The sequence below is a fragment of the Cygnus atratus genome, chromosome 25, assembly GCF_013377495.2.
Source record: "Cygnus atratus isolate AKBS03 ecotype Queensland, Australia chromosome 25, CAtr_DNAZoo_HiC_assembly, whole genome shotgun sequence".
NCBI lineage: Eukaryota > Metazoa > Chordata > Aves > Anseriformes > Anatidae > Cygnus > Cygnus atratus.
Window position 1 is genome coordinate 6,006,296 of NC_066386.1, and position 12,725 is coordinate 6,019,020.

The 12,725-nt window shown below is 47.0% G+C and overlaps 1 protein-coding gene across 1 annotated transcript in view; it reads right to left on the bottom strand.

The window, feature by feature from the left end:
• The window catches only part of ASIC2 (acid sensing ion channel subunit 2), a 506,101-nt gene that overhangs the window by 30,394 nt on the left and 462,982 nt on the right, over positions 1–12,725 (bottom strand). The window contains exon 2 of the mRNA XM_035566902.2: positions 9,415–9,565. Coding sequence (XP_035422795.1) covers positions 9,415–9,565 — 151 coding nt within the window. The remainder of the gene's footprint in view (positions 1–9,414; positions 9,566–12,725) is intronic.

A 12,725-nucleotide genomic window follows, 5' to 3' on the forward strand; every position in this document is an offset into this window, starting at 1 on the left:
CAGCCTGAAATGCATACTTAATTGTGATGCTGCATGGCATTGCTTTGTAACACAGATCCGTCAGTTTTAGGTGTCTTATCTCTGCTTTACCAGATCTTCCAAAGCTAGCTTCTAATTTTCCTTCCTTTAGTTTTGCCTTAAATGAACACTTCCAGACTTTGGGTGGTTGATTTTTTATTTTTATTTTTTTCCATTTAGGAGAAGCTTTTTAAGTGTCTAAATCCCTTAAAGGTTTTGCTAAGTCGCTAATACATATTTACTATCTTCAGTTCAATAACGTTATGTGACTGGGGACATCTGACTGTGCTTGCTAATGCCAACCCTATGGAGGATAAACTCTTCTCTTTCTAAGCAGGAGCATAGGAATAGCAGCAGCTTTCCCAGCCACATCTCAACTTCCAAGCACATATGCGTCTGTGCAGGGGACTTGGTGCTGGGAAAGGAAGGTATGCAATACCTGCAGCAGACAGGCACTTTACCTTGCACTGTGATTTTATTTTTGTAAGTCTGGGTCTCTCAGGGTAACCCTAACTGCCAAACCAGCACAGGTTGGACCTAGAGGACACTCCTTGTTGCACTGGGATGGGTCAAAATTCGCTCCTTAGATGAGACCATGAGCCAGGACTTCAGCATCAAGCTCACGTCAGGGACCAGAGGGACAGATGGACAAAGTATGGGGATGCTCCAGACTCGTCTGTGTACCCGGTAAGGAAATCCCTTGCAAACAGCCCACACATTTCAGGCTCTCATGCTTGCTCACTGGCAGCCAAAGCTGCTGACATCGTGATGGCTGCAAAGCACTGTTTTTGGCTCCAAAACCCTAAAGACTGGCTAACAATGAACAATTCCCACAATTATTAGAGCAAACAACCGTTGGATTTTAATACCAAGATGAAATCCCTCTTCCCCAAAATTGTTGCCTCTCATCCTACCAGGCATGTTGGACAGCCAACATCAATCCTTGGGGCAAACTGAGCCTACATCAGCCCCTGGACAATCTGCTGGGCACATGGAAATAGCAATACCTGCTGCTCTGCAGAAGAGAAAAATAGCTTTTCCAACAGCTGTGACCACTCTCTCCAACACCGTGATAACATCGAGAGTCCCCAAAGAGCAATTCACCACAAACTGGAGCATATTGGTTATATGACAACCTTAATGACACCGTCCGGACGCAAGAACCCGAGTAACCTTTGAGCTGCCTCTCTCTGCTTCAGCGCTATTGATGAGTGTGCTCAGGCAAACATAATTAATTTTTAGTGGCAGCGTAATTTTGTGGATGCTCTGGTTGTCAGGGGGCTGGCAAAGCTGGAAATAATGCTGACCTTTTCTCCATGGGAAACCTAGCTAATTGAACAAATTCTTGCTCTCATTAGGAAAAGTTCCCAAGATGAAGCAAAGCACCGCGCATTTTACACCTCCCTTTGGGTGACACCAACCTGCCTCCTAAAGGTCAAGCTGCCGCTTCATGAGTTAATGAGAGATTGGATCTGAGCTTGTTTCCTATTGCAAAAAAGTAGCAAGTTCTGGCCCAAACCCCTCAGAGTTATTTATGCTCAAGGACACTGCTACCTTATAGGTACCATTTATCTCCTTGGACATCTGAGACTTCAGCAGGATGAATCAACCCTGTGTCACTGGGGCTTCTTCTACTGCCTTGGCTACATATTGCTACCTGGTAATGCCAAATCTTCAGCATCACTTCAAATAAAGCGGCGTCCTCCCTTTGCAGCACCACCTGCGGGTCAGCAGAAGTAGCTTTATGGTAGCATTTAATAGATCATGTTTAGCAAAATGGGATTTGTGCACAGGAAGCTCTACTTCATTTAGCAGAAAGGATCGTAAGCAGCGAGGACAATTTGACTCTGTAAGGATGGATTTGGTGTCACGCAACAAATTACTCTCCTAGCACTGTTATGAGAAGTGCCCTTGCTCAATCTTCTCGGTTGCTTTTACAGGCTTTCACTGCAGGTCGTAATCTAAAGTACTTCTGGCACAGAGACATGTCTGTGCAGGCTCTGAACACACCTATTAGGACCGGTCAATCTTGCAGTTTAATAAGGAACTGATACACAAGCTTCTCCCTTGGTGATGGGCAGGTATCGAGTTTACAGCATGTGAGTCCATTCGTGGCTGTCTTGACTTACTTGGATTTCGATTTTGTGCCGTTCTTGGGCTCTAAGCTCTTGCGAAAGCTGCAATCCAATGGTAGCCATAAAGCACAGGAACAAACGGGCAGCAAGCTCAAGGCACAGCCCTCTCTGCTGCCCTTTGCCAGTACACGGAAGGAAAGACAGAGCAACACTGAGCTCAGAGAGCACTTCTGGGCTGCTCCAGGCTCTTGCTGGCAGAGGGACCCCCCCTGAGCACACACCAGTGTGACAGAGCCAGGCACAGCCGCACGGGACAACACACCATGAAAAAATCCCCATGGGTTCAGACTTTGGCTTAGGAGAGGCAGCTTTGAAGCCCTGTGCCCAGCTCAGAGCAAGGCAGCATGCTGCCTTGTATTCCTATTGTGAATTTTAAATGTCTTTTTGGTCCTTCCTCCCTTCAGAGGGAGCAGCATTTCATCTGCCTGTGCAGAACGGTTACAGGCACACACAGTTTGTTAAGCAGCTAGAGAAATTGCCCTGGGCTGAAAAGAGCTGGAGGAAGGCAAGTTACTCCTGTACACACCTTGTCTTCCTTCCTTTTCTTTTCCTTTTTTTTTTCCCTTCCTTTTCTTTTTTTCTGCCCCCCCCCCCCCTTTTTTCTCTAATTGATAATCAAATTCTATTGAGAACCCACCCTTACAAGGCAAAGTTTCACCTGCAAAAAAGCTGCCCTAAGGCAGCCACGGCTGCGTGCGGGAGGCAACTGCTGGCAGCAGCCCTGTAATGAAAAGGAAAGGGCAAAAGCTCTGAGAAATCCTGCTGTCAGCACTAGCCACAGACCTTTAGCAAGTGTATTCCCATTTGAAAATGCGCTTGGGGTTTTGCGTGCATGTGTCTACTCAATATCCCAGTGCAGCCTAAGGGCTGCCCACGCATTACCGATACAGTGCCGTAGCACACCTTCCTCCCATGGTGCAAGCCTGCTGCTACCCAACACTTCTTCCATTCCCAGGTCATTTTCTACCTATTTTGCATGTACAGATCACCTCCTTATTGGTAATAATTACTCCACTTCAAACTACGCAAGCTGTGAATGAAGCTGACGCACAAACCCTTGCCGTTTTCCTTCTCCCCAAGGCCCACGGTGAGAGCTGGTGGCTCAAAGCCTGCAGACGATTCCCCATGGTGTAAATCCAAAATAGTCCCATGGGTCTGCAGTCGTGACCAGGGGAGGACGGGCTGCCTCCTCCTGCAGCCGCCTCATGCCTGACTTCAGATGCCGGCTAAGCAAGGAGGCCTGAATTTATGATGAACCGCCACTAATCATATTAATATACACAAGTAAATTACAGCGACTGCTTTGTGCCTCTCCACAGCTGGCAAATCCAGTGCTGCAGGGCTCGGGCTTATTAATGCGCCACGCACAGCAGGAGACAAGTGCTGGGGGTTAGGAGGCTTTGGGGAAAGGGGAGAGACATCTGACCCCTGAGGTGCATCGTCAACTTTCCCTCCCTGCTGTAAAAAACTTTGCAGTGCAGCAGAAACAAGGTTCCACAAGGCCCCCCTCTGCAGCACGGAGCTGCTGCTTAAATCTGTTGTGCCTGGCACGAAATCCTAGAGGGCAGGGAAATCAAAGAAACCATGGAAACGCTCTCTGATTGCACCAGCCTCAGTAAACTTTGCAAAATGAATTTTCAGGGTTGGCAGCAGTGGCCTCCAGCCACCTGGGGCTGCCCTCACCCCCTCCAAGTCCTCTCTGTGGCAGGAGGATCCAGAAGGGATCTGGGCTTTTGTGAGCAAGGAGGAGAACAGCCCCGACTAGAGCCGAAAGCATCGCTGTGGTGCTGCTTGCAAGGAGTGAATGCGGATGATTTGTGATGCACATCCCTTTGAACAGATGCCCGGAGCAACCCAAACCACTGGAGATGCTCCCTGGGAGGCACCCATCCCAGTACAGACGTCAAAACCCAGAGCAGGCAGCAGATCCCCCAACACATCCCTGCTAACCTATTCTACAACAGAAAAAAATCCACCAGAGAGACACCTTATCTAAAATGTGAGCTGCACATGGAGTGGGGGAGCAAGGCTTGTGCTTGTGTTGGCACAATGTACCAGAGCATGTCTGCTCTGCATACATCCCACCCCGAGCTGATCCCCAGGGAGATGCAGCCGGAGGAAGGTGGGATGGCTCCACCACCGTATTTTCCCCCCTTTAGTGACTCCATGGGGACCAAAAGAGCTCTTCCCAGAACAGCCAGTGGCAGAAAGTGCGGCTGAGCTACCTTCTGAAGCATTAGGGCTTGTGTGAAGACCCCGATTCAAAATGAAAGCCATGCTAATTCAATTTATTGAAATTCAGTTTGGGAGAGGAAAGAGATCTGCTGAATTAAGGTGGCTTTAATTAGGAAGAAAAGCAGTGGCACGGAAATTTGATGCCACCGAAACCACCTGCACCTCTGGGTAATTTGGATGAATGCTGGAGACGTGCAGCTCCCCCCAGCATAAAAGGGTGAGCATCCGATGCCTCGGGCATGGCGCAGGCTGGTACCTGAGCCTCCATTCATCATTTAGCGTCAGGGCTTGGAAGCCAGGCATCCACTGGGCCATAACAATGTTACAAGACCCCAATGGGAAGCAAAAAATGCATTGCAACACTGCCAGATGTGCAGGGAAACAGGCTCGAGATCTTTCCTCTGCATGACCTAGATGAAAAGTCTTGCTTGTAGCCTGTGTTTTTCTACTGAGTTAAATAACAGCAGCCTATAACACTACATGATCATCTCCTAAGTGGATTGAAGCCTCAAGCTTTATAGATTTCATGCTTCTTTTTAGTGTCATTTTATACTGCATCTCTCATCCTTTCTTTTTTTTATTCAGCGTGTTACTTGATTAATAAGTATGAAATGTTCATCGTTATCCGACAATTCCTGAAACACAAATGCAGAACTCTTTGATTGTATTTCTTGTTTACAGCCCTGTAGCCTGAGTGATTTCCAATTTACTGTGCTGCTATATTAGGTCAATATATAATACCTTGGGCCACTCCAGAAAGATTAACCACAAGTGGATTCCCTTTCCAATCAAATAGTCACTGTTATAAATTAGAATTTCTTTTACTGTGTTTGATTGCATTTCTGCCACTTTCCCTACAAAACGCAATAAAACAAACACCCTCTGCATCCCCACCAGTCCCTGGCACCTAGTCCAGCGAGACCAAGATGTGCAGCTGCGGTATTTGGGAGACTCAGTGCCGTATGAATGACTGGCTGCAACTTCCACCTACACCGCCCAGAGCCTGTGGCTTGCTGTATCCCCATCGGTTATTGGAAAGAGTTTTCTCTGATATACTTTTTTCCATCTTACATTTCACATTCATGCACGTTTTTTCTTGTTTGCATCGTAATTCCCATGGGATAGCATGACACCTGGAATACTTAAGGTTTTCTGCAAAACACATGGGTGCTGTGAAGACACCAGTCACAAATTATTTTCCCACTCTTTTCCTTTCTGGTAACTTCACAATTACAGAAAAATGCTAGAAAATATAATTCCTAGAAGTGCAAAATTCAGAAGACAATGATTTCCAGCTCTTTTTCTTTTTATCTTCTTTTTTTTTTCACGTACCTCATGATTTTGACATTCCTGACACAATATTTTTGCACACCCAAAGATGGCAATGCTGCCTGATGCCATGACATCCAGACAGTCAAAATAGCCTTTCTTTGCTCTGGAAAATCAAGACTGAAGCAGTCTGTGTGCACTCGCTATTCCAAAATTAGACTGCACATAAATTTAACATGTTCAAATAATGGGCTTGCATATGCACACAGCCAAGCAAAAGGTATATTTTTCTAATAAGAGCAACTTGTTAGACAAGTTATTTCAGCTTCCCAAGATATTAATGGATACTCAGTAAAGGTCTTTTTAGAATGATAATACACTTCATTTTGTTTGCCAAGCTAGTAACAATTAAATCACTTTTTGGATTACAAAGCATATGCCAATGTGACATGGTGACAGCAGCTCCTGGAGCAGCCCTATCCCAAGCTATGAACTAATATTTTCTGTCTTAGTTTCTGATTTGAATTGCAAAGAACTGTCTAAAGAAGAAAGCAGAGATCCTGAGGCATGCAGCCAGAAGCAAAATGAGGATTTTTGAGTCCACACACGGGCTATTTTCCTAAGGGGCTGTGATGAAGAAGGCTTTTTTATGGTATCTCCACACCCGGAGCAAAAAGCAAAGCAACTACGGGACCAAATCCAGACACCATTGATTGAACTTTGCATTAAGAAAGATCAGCCCAGCACCCAAAAGAACCACAACTGCCCTGTGACAATGAGGTAAGAGGGACCCAAGGTGCAGAGGAAAGGTCCTGTTGGGTGCCCTGGCCTTGGTTTGGATGCAGAGGCAGTGAACCGGGGCCTGGAGAGCCCTTTGAGTGTGGCTGTTTTCTATGGGGCAGACCCTCGGGGGATGCACAAGCCAAGGCCACCACGACGGGTCAGGGAAGCCCATCTTTTTCCACGTGAAGGTCTCCCTGAGGTGACAGAAGCTGGCCAACCTTCCGCATCCCTGAAGCCCTTCATGAAGAGCCAACGCCATGAACAGGACTTGGAGCAGGTCGGTTCGCTGCAGGTACTGACGGCTCTGGGAAAACTCAGATCAACACGGTACGGCCAGCTGGGGGAGGAAATGGTCTCAGCAGCCCCATTTGAGGGATGCTGCAGAAGTTGCAATCTGGAGACAAAAGGTTGAGTAACTCAACCTCACAAAATCCACTGTCAAAGAGGCAACTAAAGAGCACCTGCTGGGCACGGGATAGCTACAGGGGAGACAGCAACAAAACCAGTTGGTAGAAATATCTGAAGAGCTAAACATAAGGAGAGTGCAGATGATTTGGGTTATAATGGAGATACTAACTCACTGGGAAGAAGAAACTCAACTCCTTCCATCCTGGTGATATCCCCATGCCTACCCACAGCCCTGGCACTGCAACGCGCAGGTCTTACTCTGTGTCTGCCCCCATACCTCTCCATAGCACGGGCTGACACTCCCCACTAAGTGCTGTGTTCTAGATGGAGCTTTTCACTGGAGAGCCAAGTTTGTACAGTCCCAGTGGTGGCAGCTAAGGAGATTTAATTCCAAATACATTTACATTATTATGCAAATATTTGGAAATCATCAACTCCTTCACTTACCTGCTAAGAGCTGAGTTAAGAGTTTCCATGGGAACAGCAACTATTAACCACTATAGTTAATATTTTTATTCTGGTAGAGTCCAGAGAGCCCAATAAAGACTGAAGACAGCTTGTACAAGACGCTGTATGAATGTGGAGGATGAGAAAGTCTCTTGTTGGAAGGCAAAGATTAATGTTTTATGAGCTTCAACGACAAGTATCAGTTCTACCTGGACCTGTAAAAACAGCCAAATGGGCTCAAAACATGTCCAGGAGCTTCACCTACACCACTTAACTAAATCAAGAGCCCTATTCATATTGTTTTGACTTGAATCCTGTTGCACTTCATGGTCAAGTATTGACCTTAATAGATAACCCAGCTCAATCCAGAGCTTGTAACATCAGCCCAGTTCCAAGGACATGACAATCTTTTGCATGCTTCTGGTCTTCAGCTGAGTACAACTTTAAGTTAAATACATGTGAAATCAGCAATGGTGAGGTCATGGGGGGAAGGACATCATCAGGGGTGTCTTGAAAATCAATAGGGTATATTGCTCTGGCCTGCATGTGATCAAAATTCAAGTATGTACTCGAGAAACCCTAAAACCTAAAAGATTTTTTTGGGAAAAAAAAATATATATAATTGTGAGGTGTTTTTTTTCCCCTTCAGGTTTCAAGTCTGCAACCACAGCCAGATTTCAAGCACCTCTGCGTGAAATTTGCCAGAAAAGAGCAACCAGAAGCTGCTGTCCCACCTAGCCTCTGGATGATGGATATGCTCATGGATGCGGAGGTACCAGGCTGGAAACCTCCTCCCCACCACTGTGGGCAATCATGCCTGGCTTCCCTGCCAGGTGGGAAGAACAAGACCCTCCCTCATCTTTCATCCTCCCAGTTTATTTCTCCACTTACTTTTCTCTTTTTTGTAATGAGAGTCTGGTTTACCCAGCTGCGACTAATCCACCCTTCCCAGCACTGTAGTGATAGGAAAGCACAACTCTAAAAGTGGCATGTTTCTGCGTGCATGGGCTCCTCCTGAGGAGTCCAAAATGCAGCTACAAAAAACGACCCTAAAGCGAGGATGAGGTAACGCAAGGTCTGTGTCACCATGGGAACTTCAGAGGGACCCTAAACCCAATAAGGCTGAACATACAGAGTTCACGGTGTGATTGTCCGAGCCTGCTAGATCCCCAAGCCATTGATGTGGTTGTTTCCTCTCCCCAAGGACTGCCCAAGGCAGTCTGTAGGCAATAAAACATCGGAGGTGGAAGATGTACTTCATCTTCTCACTATAGCTGTGAACCCATTTTGCCTTTAAAACGACAAGACTTCAATCACATGCAACAAGTCAGAAATGATTATCTCAAATCACCATCTCCACCCCCTCACCCGGGCCAGATCAGGCTGACTTCGAGTATGAGCTACAAAGCAGAAGGCAAAGCTCTTGTTATACGAGGCTGTGCATTTGTAAGTGATTGACAGGACTGTGGGAATCTGTTTCAATCCTAAGAATCAAATACCACACGAATACATTTTAAGTTTTGAATGAATGCAGCCAACTCTCCTCTTCGCTACTTAACAGAAGACTGAAAGGTGCTTGAAGGGGCTCGCAGGAGACCTGTGATTGAGCACAGCCCCCTGGTCCACCCACTCAGCTGCAACCCAGGCAGACAGAAATTAGGGCAATGGCCGTCCCTAAATTTCAAGGAGAAAAACACAAAACCTAGAGGTCCACCTTGAACGTGGCCTCCCAAAACGCCTTTCTAGGGAAGAGGGATGTGCTGGAGTATCTGAAGCAGACACTACACCTCTCATCACCCATAGGCACCCAACCCTGCCCCAGGACAGGTGATGGGGCTTCCCAAAAGACAAGACCCCTCTTTGGTGCTGAGACACCCGAGTTCAATGCTTATGACCTGAGCTATGGAAATGCTGGTCCTTACGACCAGACACAGACACTGAGAAGAAAAGCAACTCAGTTCTGTACAGCCTGGGGCCCTCTTGCTTTGAAGAGCTATTTGGTTTAGACATTGGCTGTGAAGGCTGGGATGGGAAAATCTTTCCCCACAAAAAAAAAAGCAAACAAACAAAAAAATGAAAAAAACATTACATTCGTATTTGCAGAGAAAGAAACTCATACCTGTTTCTCCCCATATTGGCAAATATTCATCCTGCTGTATATCTAGCATGATTTCCAGTCCATTGCCTGTCCCACCCTTGACCGTGGTAAGAAGAGGCCGTCCTTCTTCTCCTGAGTTAAACATGTAGCATTTCCCATATTTTGTAAACACCTGCAAGGAGGAAAAAAGACAAAGAGCCATATAATAAATGCCTCTTCCCACCCAAAGGTGAGCAGGACAATGAGGAACATCCATGTGCTGTGGCTCAAAGGAAAGTATCTTCTGATAAATCTACCCCGGTTTAATAATGTAGCATATTGTGCTCTCCTTACAGAAAATAAAGGATGGAGAAAAGAAAAAGACATTTTAGAGCAGTGAACAAATGACTTCATTAGGTTGCCCAATCCACATTGTGTTCCCTCTCCAAGAAACACAGGCACAGGCTGTATTTGAGCTTGTACTAAAATACAGCATGATTCCCCCATTTTGTGCTCCACCCACCCCCACCGTATGCTCATCGCTGCAGGGATAGACCCTTCCTCCCCAGTCCCCAGGGGATGCACGGGCTGGCTACGAAGCCCACCCTGACTCCAAGCAGATCCAGCGGGTTCCTGTGCTGATGTCCCCGCTGACCCCTGGCAAGTTAGGGACAAGCCCCTAAAGCAGCACAGAAGCTCTGTGAGATGAGTGGATCCGGAGAGGTAGGAGCTTGCAGGACTGTCCGGGTAGACACTTGCTATGGAGTTATTTCGCCTACACCAAATATCAAACCCTGTAGGCACAGGTCATGCCCACTGCTTGGCACCCAGGGGAAAATTGGGAATGATGCCTGCGCTCTCCAGGCACGAGAAAAATGCAATATCCTGTTTATCCTCACTCCACCACTCCCCAGGCAACCCCTTGATGGGGATTCAGCTGGCCCCACGCTTGGGCTCCGCAACATTCAGAAATTCCCCCCATCGCACATCACGACTCCCAGCACTGGCCTGAGACAGGGAGCACGAGACGCCTTTGAGTCGCCCCTCGCAGTATTGGAAAGTCCGGCTTGGCAATCAGTAAGCAACTGGCAAATGCCGCTAATGAATACTCAGACTGAAGGGAGCACAAGAGCAAGCGGCACACTGGCAGTGGTCCCATCTGCCTCGGCAGAAATCATCAGTTGCTAACGCATTTGCTGAGATCACACGACCCCAGGATGATTCATAAAGCTACACAGAAGCTGGAGTCATCATCAATTTATTCCTATCTAATATTGACATATGCCTTATAAAGCGCAGCATCAGGGAAGCAGGTGAAAAGAAAACGAGGCTATGCTGGGGCATGAAATCATACTCAAGTTAAAAAACTCCAATTGGAGCAAAAGGGACACAGAGAATATAAAGCGCTTGCGGGAAAAAATATGCCCTTTAAAAAAGATTTTACCCAAGTGAAAATCTCTTTTTAATACTTGACTGACCTATTAAACCATTCAAGCTGGAAACATAATCTGAACAATAGTAAGCCTGTGTTAGCAGCCAGTGCCTGTAGATGGGTTTTCCCAGACAGGCTGTGAAGGCATAAGTCACAAATTTCTAATTAGGATAGCTTAAAATACAGGAAGAAGAAAACCTACATTAGTGAAAATCATGGGAAAACAAGCAAGCTTATATATAAAGCAAAGCGCACTGTAAATGCTGAATAAGGATTTAGATTCTGATGCACCCAGAGCAGCCTTTAGCCAAATAAATCCAGGCAATTTTATAGGGCTTTTTATATTGCCCTTTGCAGCTGTAAAATTCTAAGTATAAAACTTCCATTTAGGGCATTTTCATCCAACAAGTGACAGGGGTCCACGGCTCACTTTGGCTGCACTTCTGCAAGCCCCACCATGGAAAAATAAATCAAACTCAGCTGAAAAGGAAGGGACCTTCCCCATCCCCTCCACCTTCAGCAAGCAACCATCAAAGGCAACAGCGAGCCCTGGGGACAACCTGAGACACAGCTTAAATCCAGCATTGACATCACTCCCAGGACTACAAGGAAATGTTTCCAAGGAAGCCCAGTCATTTTCCGCTGCTCATTAGGGCCGTCATTAAGCACCAATCCTCACAAAGGCTCCTGACGCGTATCCGCCCTTTCAGCTCTGTAGTACCTGTGGTTTTGTACAGCCAAATAGTGCACCAGAGTCATGACTGTGATACAGAGAACATGAACTCTTGTCCTAACAAGGCATCAGGCATCTTTGCTGAAGTACCTACAGCATGAAAACTTTGGGGTCACCACCAGGCTTAGCAGATAAGCAAAGTGGTGTTTCAGAGGAGACCAACAAGGGACACATCAGCAAACAGCATGGACCAGGAAGGATGTATAGAGCAAAACAGCCAGGGAGGAGGCCCTGCTGTCCTTGATGCTAAGACATGATGCTAAGGTTTGATTCAGGGCTTTTTATTCCTTTGGACCAACTTGAGCTTGGTCCCAAGTCTAGGTGCCACATCTTCCCACTAAGTTTCCTCCACAGGGAGTTGAGCCCAAGGTGGCTCCTCAATGCAAAGCAAAGCACAGTAAGTGGAAATGGTTGGGAGATTTGCTCCCAAAGCTCACTCCTGATCTGACTAAATCCCACGTAGATGCCTCCAGTGGGGATGTGAGTTGGCTGCGTGCTGCTCCCACCACTCGCAAACAGTAGCTCTCACAGGGAGAGCACCACCAGCCCTGAAAAGCACTGAGAAGTGAAAATGAAAGAATAAACTGAGGTTGAAGGAATGAGAGCCTTTCCGTGCAGGATAAGGTTCTCACGGAACCTAGGGGAAAGGCAGCCCTACAGCACGGATGGCGATGCAGGTGCTGAAACAGCAACCAGGGGATGCCTTCAGGCAGTCTTCTGCTAGACTTAGCCCTGCTCCCAGGCACAAAGGAGCCATAAATTCATCAATCAACCAAGGAAACAAGCAAAGACCAGAAAATGGGACAGGAAGAGGAAAAAGGGAAGAAAGCCACTCTGCGGCACTACAGCAGGATACCCTGCCCTGCCTACCTAGGAGCACCTCTTGCTAACTCCTGCACCCAAAATACAGCTGCAGCAGCCACCTCCACTGCACACAGCAGGACACCCCCACACCAGGAGCTTCACCCCCACGTGCCACCTCTCCGTGTCCCAGGAAGCACACTCCACCCACCCTGCTCTCCAACGATGCTGCATGGAGCACAGACGTGGCGTTTCAACTCAGCTTGAAAACACCCGCAGAGGCTTCAGAGCGATAAAGGCTTTGGGGCCAACTCCCACTGCTTGGGAGGGAATTGTGGAGAGTAGCAGGCATTAAATAGAGCCTCAGAGGGTTTATTTTTCCTCTGT